Consider the following 13,020-nt stretch of genomic DNA (forward strand, 5'->3'; position numbering starts at 1 on the left):
TCCGTTAAAATGTAAATGTTCCTTACAAATAACCATAGTACTCTAAGTTCGACCACCGCCATGAGCGGTTGGTTTGTTTCGGTCGTAAATAAATCGATTTTACCAAGAAATATTTCGCTATTCTTTGCTGATTCTACAACCTAACGCGGAACAAAGGAGTGTCGACTTGAAATCCTAGCGTCATGCCTGAACCAAATAAAACACAACGTAGGACCTATCACTGGCGCGATCAGTGTTACTTCGTGAAATTACGACCTTTTCATAAGTTATTCACGTTTGTTTATCAAAACCAATATGTTTTTCAAAATGAAATTTCTCGTTAAAACTCAGTTTCCAGATCAAGGATGATTTGGGTACGACTGTCTCGATATACTTGCTTCAATAAAAATATAGAACTGTAACGTGACAGATTCTGGTTGTAACGTGACAGATCACTGAGAATACTCCATAAAATCGAAAAAAAAATTTCTTCAGGAAAACTATATTTCAAACTCTTCTTTGTTTTCCAAGCTTCAACTTAAAGCTGTGTTCACGAAAATTTTGAGGCCAATGGAACAGACTTTTTCAATTTAGTCGGGCAATCTCCAAACTCACTGCGAAAATTGTGTAACGTGACAGACGAATCAAAATGGCAATAAAGCGAAAACCGTTCATAATAGAAAAAAACTTTCTGTAGAAAAAGATGGGTGGGTAATGTCAGAGACATAACCCGAGTGAAGTAGAATACACTGTTAATACGAATGCTACAATTTTGACTATCTTCTGATAGGTTATATTAAAACCAGCTATTTCGTTATTTCTAATGGAAATACCGAAATATCGGTACACGTATATCGAAACCTAAAATATTCCAATATATTTATCCTCATATGGTAACCCTGAAAAGAGCATTTAATGAGAGTGAAACATTTGGCAACAGTAGAGAATCGTATATACTTGTACCGTTATTTCGCTATTTCCATTAGAAATATCGAAAAAACTTATTTTAATAAAAGCTTTCAGAAATTAGTAAAAATTGCAGCATTCGTATTAACAACTTAAAATGTATGCTACTTCATTACGGTAATGTCGTTGACATTACCTACCCATCATTCTCATCTAAAACAGAACAATTGTTTTGAAAACCTAATAATTGCATAACCTAAGACGATTTAAAGCTACACTTTTGTGAAATCTCGACAAAAAATAAAATTACGTGTTAGTTCAACGAGCTTTCTGTCCCGTTGTTGTTGTGAATTATTAAAATTTTGAACATTTTTCAAAGCGTTATGAGCGATTACAGGGGGAAATGTTGGTTGAATGATATTTACTAAATTCTCTCAATTGATGTTCTATAGCTAAACTATGATCATATTTCCTCAGGAGACGCATTTTACCCCATGTTTTCATAAAAAAAATAATATGCTCGAACCTTAACCAAGCAGGTATCTTATAGTGAAGTTTTCACAATAATGGAGCTTTTTACTTGTGTAGCCGCGATATTCGCAAACAAATTAAGTCAAATGCACATTGCGTCATTTAGCCGCACATAAAATAAGCCGGGCTTAATGTGGATACAATTAATCTGTTTTTCGGACCGTTATTTAACTGTGTTTATAGCATGATGATACGTAAAATTTTTTTTTCAGTTTGCTCCGAGGACCGAGTATTTTAAGTTTCCCCTGGTAGTGTAAAATCGCTCTATAAACTCGTAAATAAACTTTCCGAAGTAACTCGTATCAAATCATCAAAAAAAAATCATAATATCAGCATCCAATAAGCCAACACCATCTCTTTTACGCACTACGGCTTGCCAGAGGAAACACACTCTGGAAGGCGCGCCTTGGTGAATTTATCTGTACACGCAAGAGAGCGCGGCTCTCGCACTAAAACACCCCATCGCCAATCCATTTATTCAGCTTTGAAAAAAAGAGCTTTCTGCTTTTTCTATGGTGTGTCTTCATTGTATCTTCCGTGTATGCATGAAACGACACGTCATTTCATGATTAGAATGAAATGCTATCAGCGCCTACCATCGAAGAATGTGAGCTGACATGAAACGCTTACTACGCCAGAACACAAACTACCGAATTTTTCTTGTGTTCCTTTTTTATATGCGTCGCAGTTCATTCGATGAAAAGGAGGCAGTCCCAGCAACGCTTGCTTTTTGAGCGAATTGTACCGACCAATCATGGATCAGATAGTTACTACTTTCATAAAATCCATTATTTCCGCTATTTTTAGTAATTGTACATACTACCGAATTGGATACAAAATTGTTGTACATATTTCCAATCAGATAGCGTAATAATATTATTTTTCCATTCAGTACAACGGCAGATATTCACGCTTAAAAAATTGGGTAAAATTGCGGCAGAAAATTTTGAACGGGGCCCCTATATTGAAACAAAAGAGATTATAACTACTAGAGAGAGAGCAAAGCGCTACTGTTTCCATGTGTTCACGGACTGAAACATGGGGTCTCGTTCTAGCATGTTGAATCCCATTACTTTGACATGTGTGTACCCGCGGCAATAGGTGTCAAACTAATGGGCCTAGCATATGTGAGAGCGAGATGATAAATTTTCAGTGTTAGCAGCGACATGCGACCTCTAGTAGTTATAATCTCTTTTATTGAAACTTTCGAAGAATTCTACTACAAAAATGTGCGGATTGGTGATCTTAATAATGTGCAATTGTGATAGAATCAGATTTTATCGTATTTGCAGACTTATCTTATGAAATATGCGTAAACTTGTAACGTGACAGAGAGAAGCCTTGACCATATCGATCGTGAACCGTCAAATGGGCGAAACTAACAAATGTACACAAACAGAGATCTGATTAATATCTGAAAGAGGAGTAAAAATACTTTATAAAAAATATAAAAACTCATTTATAAATATTCCACACTTCATGAAAATCAATAAAAAACAAAACGGCGCATCCGACTTTCAACTGTAAACAAAATGCCAGGCGGGTTACGCCTCTGCATTTCTAAGGTAGTGTATACAGGCGAAATTGACAGCATCATTGTTTACAAGGTCCGTAAACAGAATCGCCCTAAACAAAAACCAAGTGCTTGTTACGCCCAGGGGGAATAACAAATTTTCCCCTCCAGCGAGCACGGCGAAAGCCACATTTGATTTTTGTTTTTTGGCGACACTGCAGGGCGAAATTGAGAGTCGTCAAAACAAGAGGGCGACTCGAAAATGGCCTAATCAACATTTCATAACAACACTCGGCGAAATAATCTGTTTTCAATTTTATCAACGAAAACGTTATTATATAAAACATTTTAGTTATGTTTCCGAAAACTAGTATTGTTTCAAAGTGTTTCAATACATTTGAAAGCGCAGTATGCAAACACTGTTAAAATACGATTTAATTTTCTGAACCGAATTTTCAAAGCTATTTTTCTCGATTCGATATCATTGCGACTTCGGCCCTTTGGTCGATTCATGATCGATATGTTCAAACGTGGGTTTGTCGATTTGAAATGTGATTCAATTATTGGTTCACTGTACTAACTTACAACAGTCCACCTGGCTGCGTTTCAAATTTCTGAACTTGTCAAAAACTTAGAAATCGCAGTAGGCAAATAAAATACACCGGATTCAACCAGCTTCCCATCTGGCCATCACTCGTTTTGTTCGAGTTTGTTTATCGAGTAATTAATGCTGTTTTCGGTTTTAGATCAGAGTCGCTCTAGGTTAGCTCTAATGTTTACAATATCCATGCAAAAGTGATAGTTCCGAGCGAACCTAGAGTAACTCTGAACTGAAAACGAAATCGGCATAAGATGGATTATCACTTGTAAATATGCTACTTTTCTTCCTATTGTTCAGTTCATTGGGATCAGAAATAAGCGCCGGCATATACCACACCACAATAAGGCACCACATTCACAACAGCGTTTATGCATTATCCAGTATCGTCCCACCTGTCTAGTTACCGGTGATTTTATCTCCGATTTTAACGATTCTAACTTTCAAGGCAGCTAATTTGTTCACCTGTTCATTTTCTCCTTTCCAGTGGAAGCACGAACCCACGGTGTCAGCGTTCCGGAAAACACACCCCTACAGTGGCTCTCGGAACACCTCAGCTATCCGGACAACTTCCTCCATCTATGTCTGATCTACGCCTAGAGGAGGACTTCCTCCTGCCAATCGAACACGGACAACGCGCGGTGGTATGTCTCAGGTATCATCGAATGACCGCGCGACCAGCTCCGGCTAGTATTCTCTATTTGGAGGGGGGCAAGCAACAACGCAACCGATATTCGTAAACATCAACCACTACAGCAACAACAAAAACAACACAAAAAAGGGCGTCAGTCGGTTTAGATCTAGTTTTCCGCTTTTTACACTCGCTTTTATTCGTAAGCTACGACCGATCTTACCGATGACGATCGCGCAGGATGGACATTTAACCGCGTATGTATATGTATATGGGAACTCACAGCAGATATTTAATATGTAAGCCTAATTAAATACTATAAAAGAAAAGCATTCTCTGTCACATAAATTATCGCTTTCGTCGTGTGTTCTGTGCCCTCCGAGACGTGGATGTGCAGCGGCGTTTGCGACGCGACTCTGGGCTCGGGCGGGGTACCACTAATATGCAATAAAAAAGAAACCATCAACGGCATCTGATCATCTGTGAAAGCTTCTGATTGTCACCGCGGCTCATGTTTGTAATGAACGGGAAAAGAAAAGTCCACATGATTGAAATCTTGAAAAAAAAAACGGGAGGCCACCCGCAGGTTTGGCGTTGTTGAGATGAGCAGCGGACGCTGGCGGTGATTGGATATGTATATGTTATTAGGATGACAGCAGGTGGGTAGTGAAGGCGGTTAACGATTTAGCATGGTGGCGTTATACAGTTAATTCTAATTATGTTAATTCGAAACCATAGCAAATTTAGAATTTAAGGTTGCCAGCTTGAAACAAAAATAAATATGTCGAAGACCGAAGTGAAGTAGAATACATAGGATGTTAATACGAATGTTGCAATTTTACTATCTTCTGAAAGGTTTTATTAAAACCAGTTATTTCGGTATTTCTAATGGAAATACCGAAATAACGGTATACGTATACTGCCGCTATACGCATAACTGTCCCATGTGCTATGGGATTCCCTATACACATGGGATAATTACACGTATAGCGGCAGTATATCAAAGTCTAAAATATTCAAACAACAATCTGACAACAAAACAACAATTATCGAATCCTTGAAAAGGGTCCCAAACGGACCGAAACGTCGGATGAAGACAAAATAGTTTGTTTCTGCTTAAAAATTAGACTGCTAAGCCATACACCTAACCTATTCAAACATATTCGAACATATGAGTTCTAATATGGTAACCCTGAAAAAGGCATTCAATGATAGTGAAACAATTTATTTGTCAACAGTAGAAAATTCCATGTACGTATATCGTTATTTCGCTATTTCATTAAAAATACCGAAATACCGTGAGTAGGTATTTTCCTGTTAATTTCCATCCCGTTGGTTTCAGATCACTCCGTGACCAGGTTGATATCAGACTGAAGCAGGGCCGGCGGAAAGCGTGGGTAGTATGGGTACTACTACCCACTCGAAAATTACCGAGGGGGGAATTACCCACTCGAAAGTTTGGAACAAATCAAAACCTGAGATTAACCATTTATGTGACTTGTGCATAAAATTCTTGCGTTGGAAATCCTCGATGTAAACCAATTGCACATTTTTATTCAGATACTAATTTCTTTGCTTTACAATTTGAATTTTTTGAGAAAATTTACAATATGTTTGAAATTTGGAATTATTTATTATATTCATACTCATGGGAGTACATTTTGACACGTCTACATCTTAAAACAAGAGATTCAGATCGATAGACAAAAAATATTAATACAATTTTATTCAGACTATGGGAATATTTTTAAGGACAATATAATTTGTAATTTTTTAACAATCATTTGATTACAAATTGAAGCAAGGAGAAACAATAACTAGACAATCAGTAGACTTTTTATAAGGAAGGCAAAATATTGTTGATCCCAACATCAGTAGCAGAGACCGTATCAGAGAATAATCAGAGAAAAATGACAGTGAAAAAATGAAATTAAACTTGTAGCTTTGTGGCAAACGGAAGATAACTATCAGGACATCATGAACCGGGATCTCATTTGCAGTTAGCTGTTAGTAAGTCAACCAAAAGAGTAGATATAAATAAATTTGGAGGATAGCCAGCATATCTCGGACTAAAACCAGGCCCAAGGGATTCGTTTAACGCAGATCTGGCGCTACTCAACTAGAAAAAATCGTGTAAATTTACGTCTCCTGACCATGACACATACGAGCATAAAAATGTTATATTTTTACGTTTGATTTTAATTTTACATGTCGTTGAATTTTGCGAGTCACGTTATTTTACTCCACGTATGGCGTGTGTTTAAAATGTGTAATTTTATGGCGCTTTGAAAGCACATCTTTCCGAAATACCTCAACGGTCAGTTTTGTTTGGTGTGTAGAACACTAGGCGTACGACCAGACAACATGTTTGATGTCGCGATAACCGTCACCGCAAGCGCAGAGAACGCTCTCCACGACCCCAATACGCCGGAGATACGCATTCAACGTATTGGACACAATCATTGGACATGACCCGAGATGCCACCCGATGGAAGTCACGACGTTCATCCTTCCTTTTTACCCAAGGTTGGTTGATGCCTTTGGGATTCCTAAACTTCCATTATCCCACAAAATTTGCTAATTTTCGAGTGTCCTCTAACAATAAATACTAAAAAATTCGTTAAAGCTGCGCGATCTTTCACAAATATTACCTTCTAATGCCTAAGTGTCCGCCTTCTTATTACCATTCTAATCGATGTGTCACTTTTCATATTACCTGGAATAGAACAATGCGAAAGAACTCAAACTAATATTTATATCAGGCAATCAGGAACAATTTTAATATAAAGAATCTAGGAACGCACATATTTTCTCCAGGAAAATAAGGAGTGCTTTCCATGCTCCATCGATCGAAGTGCCTACTTGGAACAGTAACGATGTGGACATGGTCATAGGTAAATATAAAACCATAAGTTTTGTGGGGAAAATGCTTAGCGCGAGTATCTTTGCTGTCAGATAAATTTGTGTGTTTCTAAGAACATTTATTACGTTTATATACATTATTATAATTTCATCGCGAAACGTCTATCATTTGAATGTAAATCTACGTGGAATGCTGTTTTCGCCGAAAAAGGATTCTTAGTTCCGTGTATTCCGATCAAAGGTCGAATCGAGTACACAACGCTACTAGACGAAATATTGTTTCTCTCGATAATCCGTTGACGAACCGGTGCCAATAAACTGTTTGTTGGAAAAAGCCTACTCAAGTCTACGAATGTCGAGTGGGTCTAAAATATGCCGGAATTTTGTCTACACGGTTTGTTGACGGTCCCTTTCCGAGTGGCGTTATCAAGGAATTTTTGCATCCATAGACAAAATGTCATTCAGCAAAACAATTACAAAAAATTTTTTTTTTAAAAATGATATATCATGGACTAGTATTTTCAGACGCTTCACATATTAAACAAGGAATTTGCTAAATAGTATAACTCCAAACATCACGTTATTTTGTTTGCGGAAGGTACTTATAGCCGTAAACACAAAGCCGTACTAACTGTTTTTAAACCGGACTAACTTTTAAACCGGCCTAAAATATTTGGTAAGCTTTAATCAAACGATGCTGTCATTTATATGGCTGCGTTCTGATCTGCGTTACACGTCAATGTTAAAAAACAACAAATTCAAGTTAAAGAAAATGAGTAAATTTATTCCGATATTTTCTTGCAGTAAAATAGCTTTTCTTCGTCAAATATCTCGTTCCATAGGGTTTGAGAACAATTTTGTCAACTTGTTGCCGATATGTTTCTGAACATTGAACTTTAACGTGTTGTATAGTTGAAAGTTGGCCGATGATGTGCAGTACTTTGTAGCGACATAACATGGACAAAAGAAAATAAATTTATATACGTATGCATGTTTTTATTCAGTTTGAATAGGCGCTCGTCGAATTAGAGGTGGCTAAACCATCGGTTGTAATTGGTGCCATGATAGTTATTTCTCGACAAAAATATGATTACTGGTTAAAACCCAACTGTCAAAATTCTCTTTGAAAGGAAATTCCGGACAAACCGTCGCTGGATAAACACAGTTCATAGCAGTTAATGGAAGAAAAAAAATTTCTCTTTTGTTTACTGCCAACATCTGTGATTGGCGAGTAACGGTTTGTCCGGAACTCCCTTTCAAAGAGAATTTTGACAGTTGGCTTTTAAGGTTGCACAGAGAATGCGCAAAATTCGCAAATGAAAAAAGCAGTTTTTTTCCACACCGTATGTCAGATCTTCATAAAAATCAATCAGCAGTACTGTAACAACATTCTACATACGCTGATTGATTTTTATGAAGATCTGACATACGGTGTGGAAAAAAACTGCTTTTTTCGTTTGCGAATTTTGCGCATTCTCTGTGCAACCTTAAGCCGAAATTATATGTTTTTCGAGATTTCATGCTTTGATTAAAAAATTGGTTAAAATATTTCAATTTGAATTTAAAATGAACTGGGAGTGTCATTCTATGTCAAAAATCGAAATAAATATATTGATCACCGTTGTTTTTACAATAAATTTCAAAACATTTTGTATTCAGAAGTTTTATGTGATTTTATTCTTATTGGAACATTGCACATATTTAAAATCAATAATTTTGACTCTTAGCTTAGGGTATTTGTGGAGCTAATTTCTAAGCTGTTAACATTCTGATTCAATTTGCTAACGACCAGTGTAAGTAAATTCATAGAATATTGCATTTTACGATCTTTATCCAATTGTTATTTGTTTGGATCTATCCCCCAAAAACAATAATTTTCTTCCGTTATTTACTTTCTTTGATGTGTGATACAATAGATATATGGGCAATCATTCGTGAAAATATGTTATCGATTTATATTACCGAATTAAATGGTCCCGCTTATTCTCTTAGCGATAAGCAAAAAGAAAAGAATCAAAATAATTCTTCTTGTAGTTCTGTTTCTAATTCACAAAAACAACTTTGATCTGAATTGATTGAATAGATCTCAATTTATCCAAACGTGCTCTACTGGAATCAAGCGTGCAGAGAGAAGGAAAGAACGAGGAAATAAAAAAATGCGGGTAGATAAACACGGTAAAAAAACTTTACCCATTTTATGAGCTGTCAAAAAATGGGTATTTTATTGCTTATGACAATTGGTGCTTTTTATTTATTTCACAACTACTCGATGAGATAATGTCAATGGATATACTGATCTTAATAATGAGTGAAAAGTCATTAAATATTATTTTAAGCGAGTTAACCTGCAAACTAAAGTTGGTAGCGGAAGCTACAAATTACCGGCCTGCATCTGAGTACGTGGCGGAAACGGAACATTTCGGCAATGCTCATAAAAAACGGCTGTTTAAACTACTGACGATGTTGCAAATTTGCGTTTGGCATTTTTAGAGCAGCCAAAAGATCCAGCCATTAAAAATATATCCAGTTGGCGGTTTTATTTTGTTAAGTAATTAAGGAGACAATAATGTGAAATGAATGTTATTTTATGTTTTTTTTTAATTCAGAAATAATTCTATTGACAGTATTTTTCATTCTGGCGCGATTTTTATGAATGGATATTTTTCACGCGTTTTGTTGTAACAGTTCTGCGAAAAATAAAGGGTAAAACATACCCAGGTTGACGTACAAGAGCTGTATTCATTTATGGATACGAACTCTTTACCCACTTAATGGGTTATTCCACTTTGATTGAAAATGCGTAGTTTTCTACGCAATAATAGGTATTTTATTTTATTAGTGTAGTTCGACAGTGCTTGTCTTTCCTACCTGTTAAACTGGCTTATTTATTGCCATCTTTATTGCGAGCAAAGAGAGCCATATTTATCCAGAAGAAAGCCGAAGAGAGGATTGAAAATAACGAAATGTATGCAAGAGAAGCATGACAAATTTTTGCATATTTTTGTCTTCTTCCGGTAACATGATGCTGCCATTTGCATTGCTGCGTTCTGATCACCAATACACGGCTATGTTAATAACTGTACAATAAAGTTAATTTAAAATTCATTGTTTATGCCATTTAATAGTCTGATTATTTCGAGAATTTTTTTATTGCCCAATAAAATGGTGAATCGAAATCTTGTTGAATGGGATTTATAACATAAGTATTGTATCAAATAAAATAATTTTTTCGAGCAATTTCATCACAAGATGGCGGCTCTGCAGCATTTTCACCTCATGCGCGTTTTTTGGAAGGGGTCCACGGTCGGAAATCTATCTCCCGTGATTTTTTACCTAGCGCCAAAAACTAAAGTTTTTCTGATTCCTTATGTCAATAGCGATGTAGTAGGATTTTTTTCGATATTTTGATTTTAAGCGAAATGGCGCAGTTTTGAGTGAAAAAACGTAGAGAATGTCATAAAAATCTGCACAAAATCGTTAATCAATAAAAAGGCAAGCAATAAAAAATTTAATCCTGCTTACGTGACTAAAAATATCAATTTTGAATATACTGTGAAAATTTCAAAGCGACTAAAATCATTTGCTCGAGTTACATTTCCGGCGGTTAAAGTTTGCAGTACACATGGGTTATACATAAGAAGCGTTGCGGCAAAATTAAAAATTATATTTTTGAATTGTTTTCGTTCTCCATGTTTTGGGATATCATTTTTTACATCCTGAAGCACATTTTAGACTAATAAATAAAAAATCGATAGTTTTAAAATTCTACAGTGGAGTAACCGCTTAAACAATTTTTTATTTAAGATCCATAATTGACTAAAACGTTATTTTGCTAATAATGGTGCATACTATCGAGAACGTTATAGAGTTGTATTGTTAGGCGCTAGCCACTCCAAGGGCTTGAAGAGCTTCTCTAACATTACACTTAGCAGTTTGTCAGTTCAGCCAAATACTGTTCCAAATTAAATCAAATGCTTATAGAAAAAGAATGGCAGCTTACATCTTTTGAAAAGTTTGTATCAGTTGCTGTTCTGCAACACATGAAAAATGCCATAAAAATTATTTATTTGCTTCAGATAATTATGTCGTCCATGGAATGGAAATCTGAAATTTTAGCCTGGTGGGGCTTATTATACCATCCTACCCAACTAGTTTACTAACCATGCATATAGAATTTGGCAGACCTACTTTGCTGAAAATGAAGTAATTCAAATTATCAGCACGATTAATCATACCTGAAATACCAAAAGTCCAGTAATTTTAATTAATAAAAATTATAATTAGTTACTTCTTATAGTCTGCCATCTGTCTGATAATGAATTGACAATTATAAATTTACAAATTGAACCTGATACTGGATGCAGACAAAATTTCTTGGACCAATCGTTCTGAATTTTGAACAATTCTTCTTCTTCACATCATTGCCCAGGCAACTACAAGAGCTTTTTGCAAACTGCTAAATATTATTATTTTACAATAATATGTTAATCGTTGTTTTAGCAATAATCGGACTTTGGTTTCAAAGTACTACGAAAAAATCGAAAATCGACCAAAAAATAAAAGCTCCCTTAATTACTTGTGAAATGCTATGAAAAACAACTGTGCAAATGTCTCAACGTTTGTTCAGTAGATTTTGAGTTATGGTGTATACCGCAAAACAAGATTTCGATGTAGTGCCTGACTGAAAAGACAAAGAATCTTTGCATAGAAAAAAAATTAAAGTATCCAATTTTTTGCCGATAATACCTTACACAACCCCCCTTCAGTTCCGACACGTTTTAAACGACTTTTCCGTATTCAACTTTTTGCGTCATTTTGCCAAGTCATCTGTCTAGTCTCAGCTTTCCCAGCTCTTTCATATCCTGTGTATATCTGTTCTATCAGAAAGAATTAAACGAAAATTTGTACTACAGCAGAAATGCAAATCGTTTAAGATATGCTAGAAAATTATAAAATACGAAACAATACAAGCAAGCTCCGATAACATTAAAATAACGATCAAAATGAGAATATTTGTAACAGTTTGTTTGCCGTCATATTTAAAAGTGTTACTTAGGCTGTATGGCATGGCTTCATTTACAATTTTTTATTCAATCTTAGTTTTGAACTCTTTCAAAAGCAGTAAAAATATAAATAAACTTCCACTTGCTTATGGTGTTCTTTGTGAGAAGATACAACTAGAAAAGGGAATTGATTATATATTCTTTTCCTCATGTGAAAATAACTAAAAAATTGTGAGCAAATTAAACTTCACTCATTTTGATAGCCATAGGTAAACTAACGAACGAAAACAATTTTCATCTCTGAATCCAATTATAAAATTTCGTTCGACAGTTTGTTTCAATATAATTCGATTTCTGCTAACCTGCAATATAACTCTTCGATGTGGCGTTTTGAAATGAGCGTGTAGCACCTTCTAGATATAGGACGATAAAGAATATTTAAAAAAATGAATTTAAAATTCGATTACACCTGTTTTTCGTACGGGATAAAACTTGCTTACTTGCCCTCATATGGTTTGTGTGCAACATGGGCCATAATATTGCACATAAAGTTCGAAAAGTTGATTCGAATTATTGAGATGTATGCAAGAGGAACATGGCGGCCTTTTACACTGTTTTCGTTTGGTTTCAGGATGCAGCCATTTCTGCAATGACAGGTACTAACCTGGGAGGGAGAAACAGACACTACGCACGAAGTGTAAATAATAGCACTTGTCAAGAAGCAAGAAAACTTTCGACAGCCAAAATCAATCAAGGTGGGCGACGCATAAATGAGCGAATTTCTTTTTGCGTGTCATTGATGCAAGCGTGTTACCGGCACATGACTTCAATCGTGTGATGGAAAGGATCTTGGGACAGTATAAAATCAGTGAAAGTTTTTTTCCCGGGTGCTTTACATTGATTTGAAGATAAAGTCAGCCGACAGTTTGCTTCCAGTACTCGAGTGAAATGGGACAAATTTCGGAACGATGTGTCTAATCTTATACTTTTAAAATAG

General features: G+C 35.7%; 1 protein-coding gene across 1 annotated transcript in view; it reads left to right on the forward strand.

Moving 5' to 3' along the window:
* The window catches only part of LOC131689557 (autophagy protein 5), an 81,001-nt gene extending 76,177 nt beyond the window's left edge, over nucleotides 1–4,824 (forward strand). The window contains exon 7 of the mRNA XM_058974747.1: nucleotides 4,015–4,824. Within this exon, the coding sequence (XP_058830730.1) occupies nucleotides 4,015–4,127 (113 nt within the window). The 3' untranslated portion in view covers nucleotides 4,128–4,824. The remainder of the gene's footprint in view (nucleotides 1–4,014) is intronic.
* Nucleotides 4,825–13,020: the final 8,196 nt, after the last annotated feature.

This window comes from Topomyia yanbarensis, chromosome 3 (genome assembly GCF_030247195.1).
Source record: "Topomyia yanbarensis strain Yona2022 chromosome 3, ASM3024719v1, whole genome shotgun sequence".
NCBI classification, from domain to species: domain Eukaryota; kingdom Metazoa; phylum Arthropoda; class Insecta; order Diptera; family Culicidae; genus Topomyia; species Topomyia yanbarensis.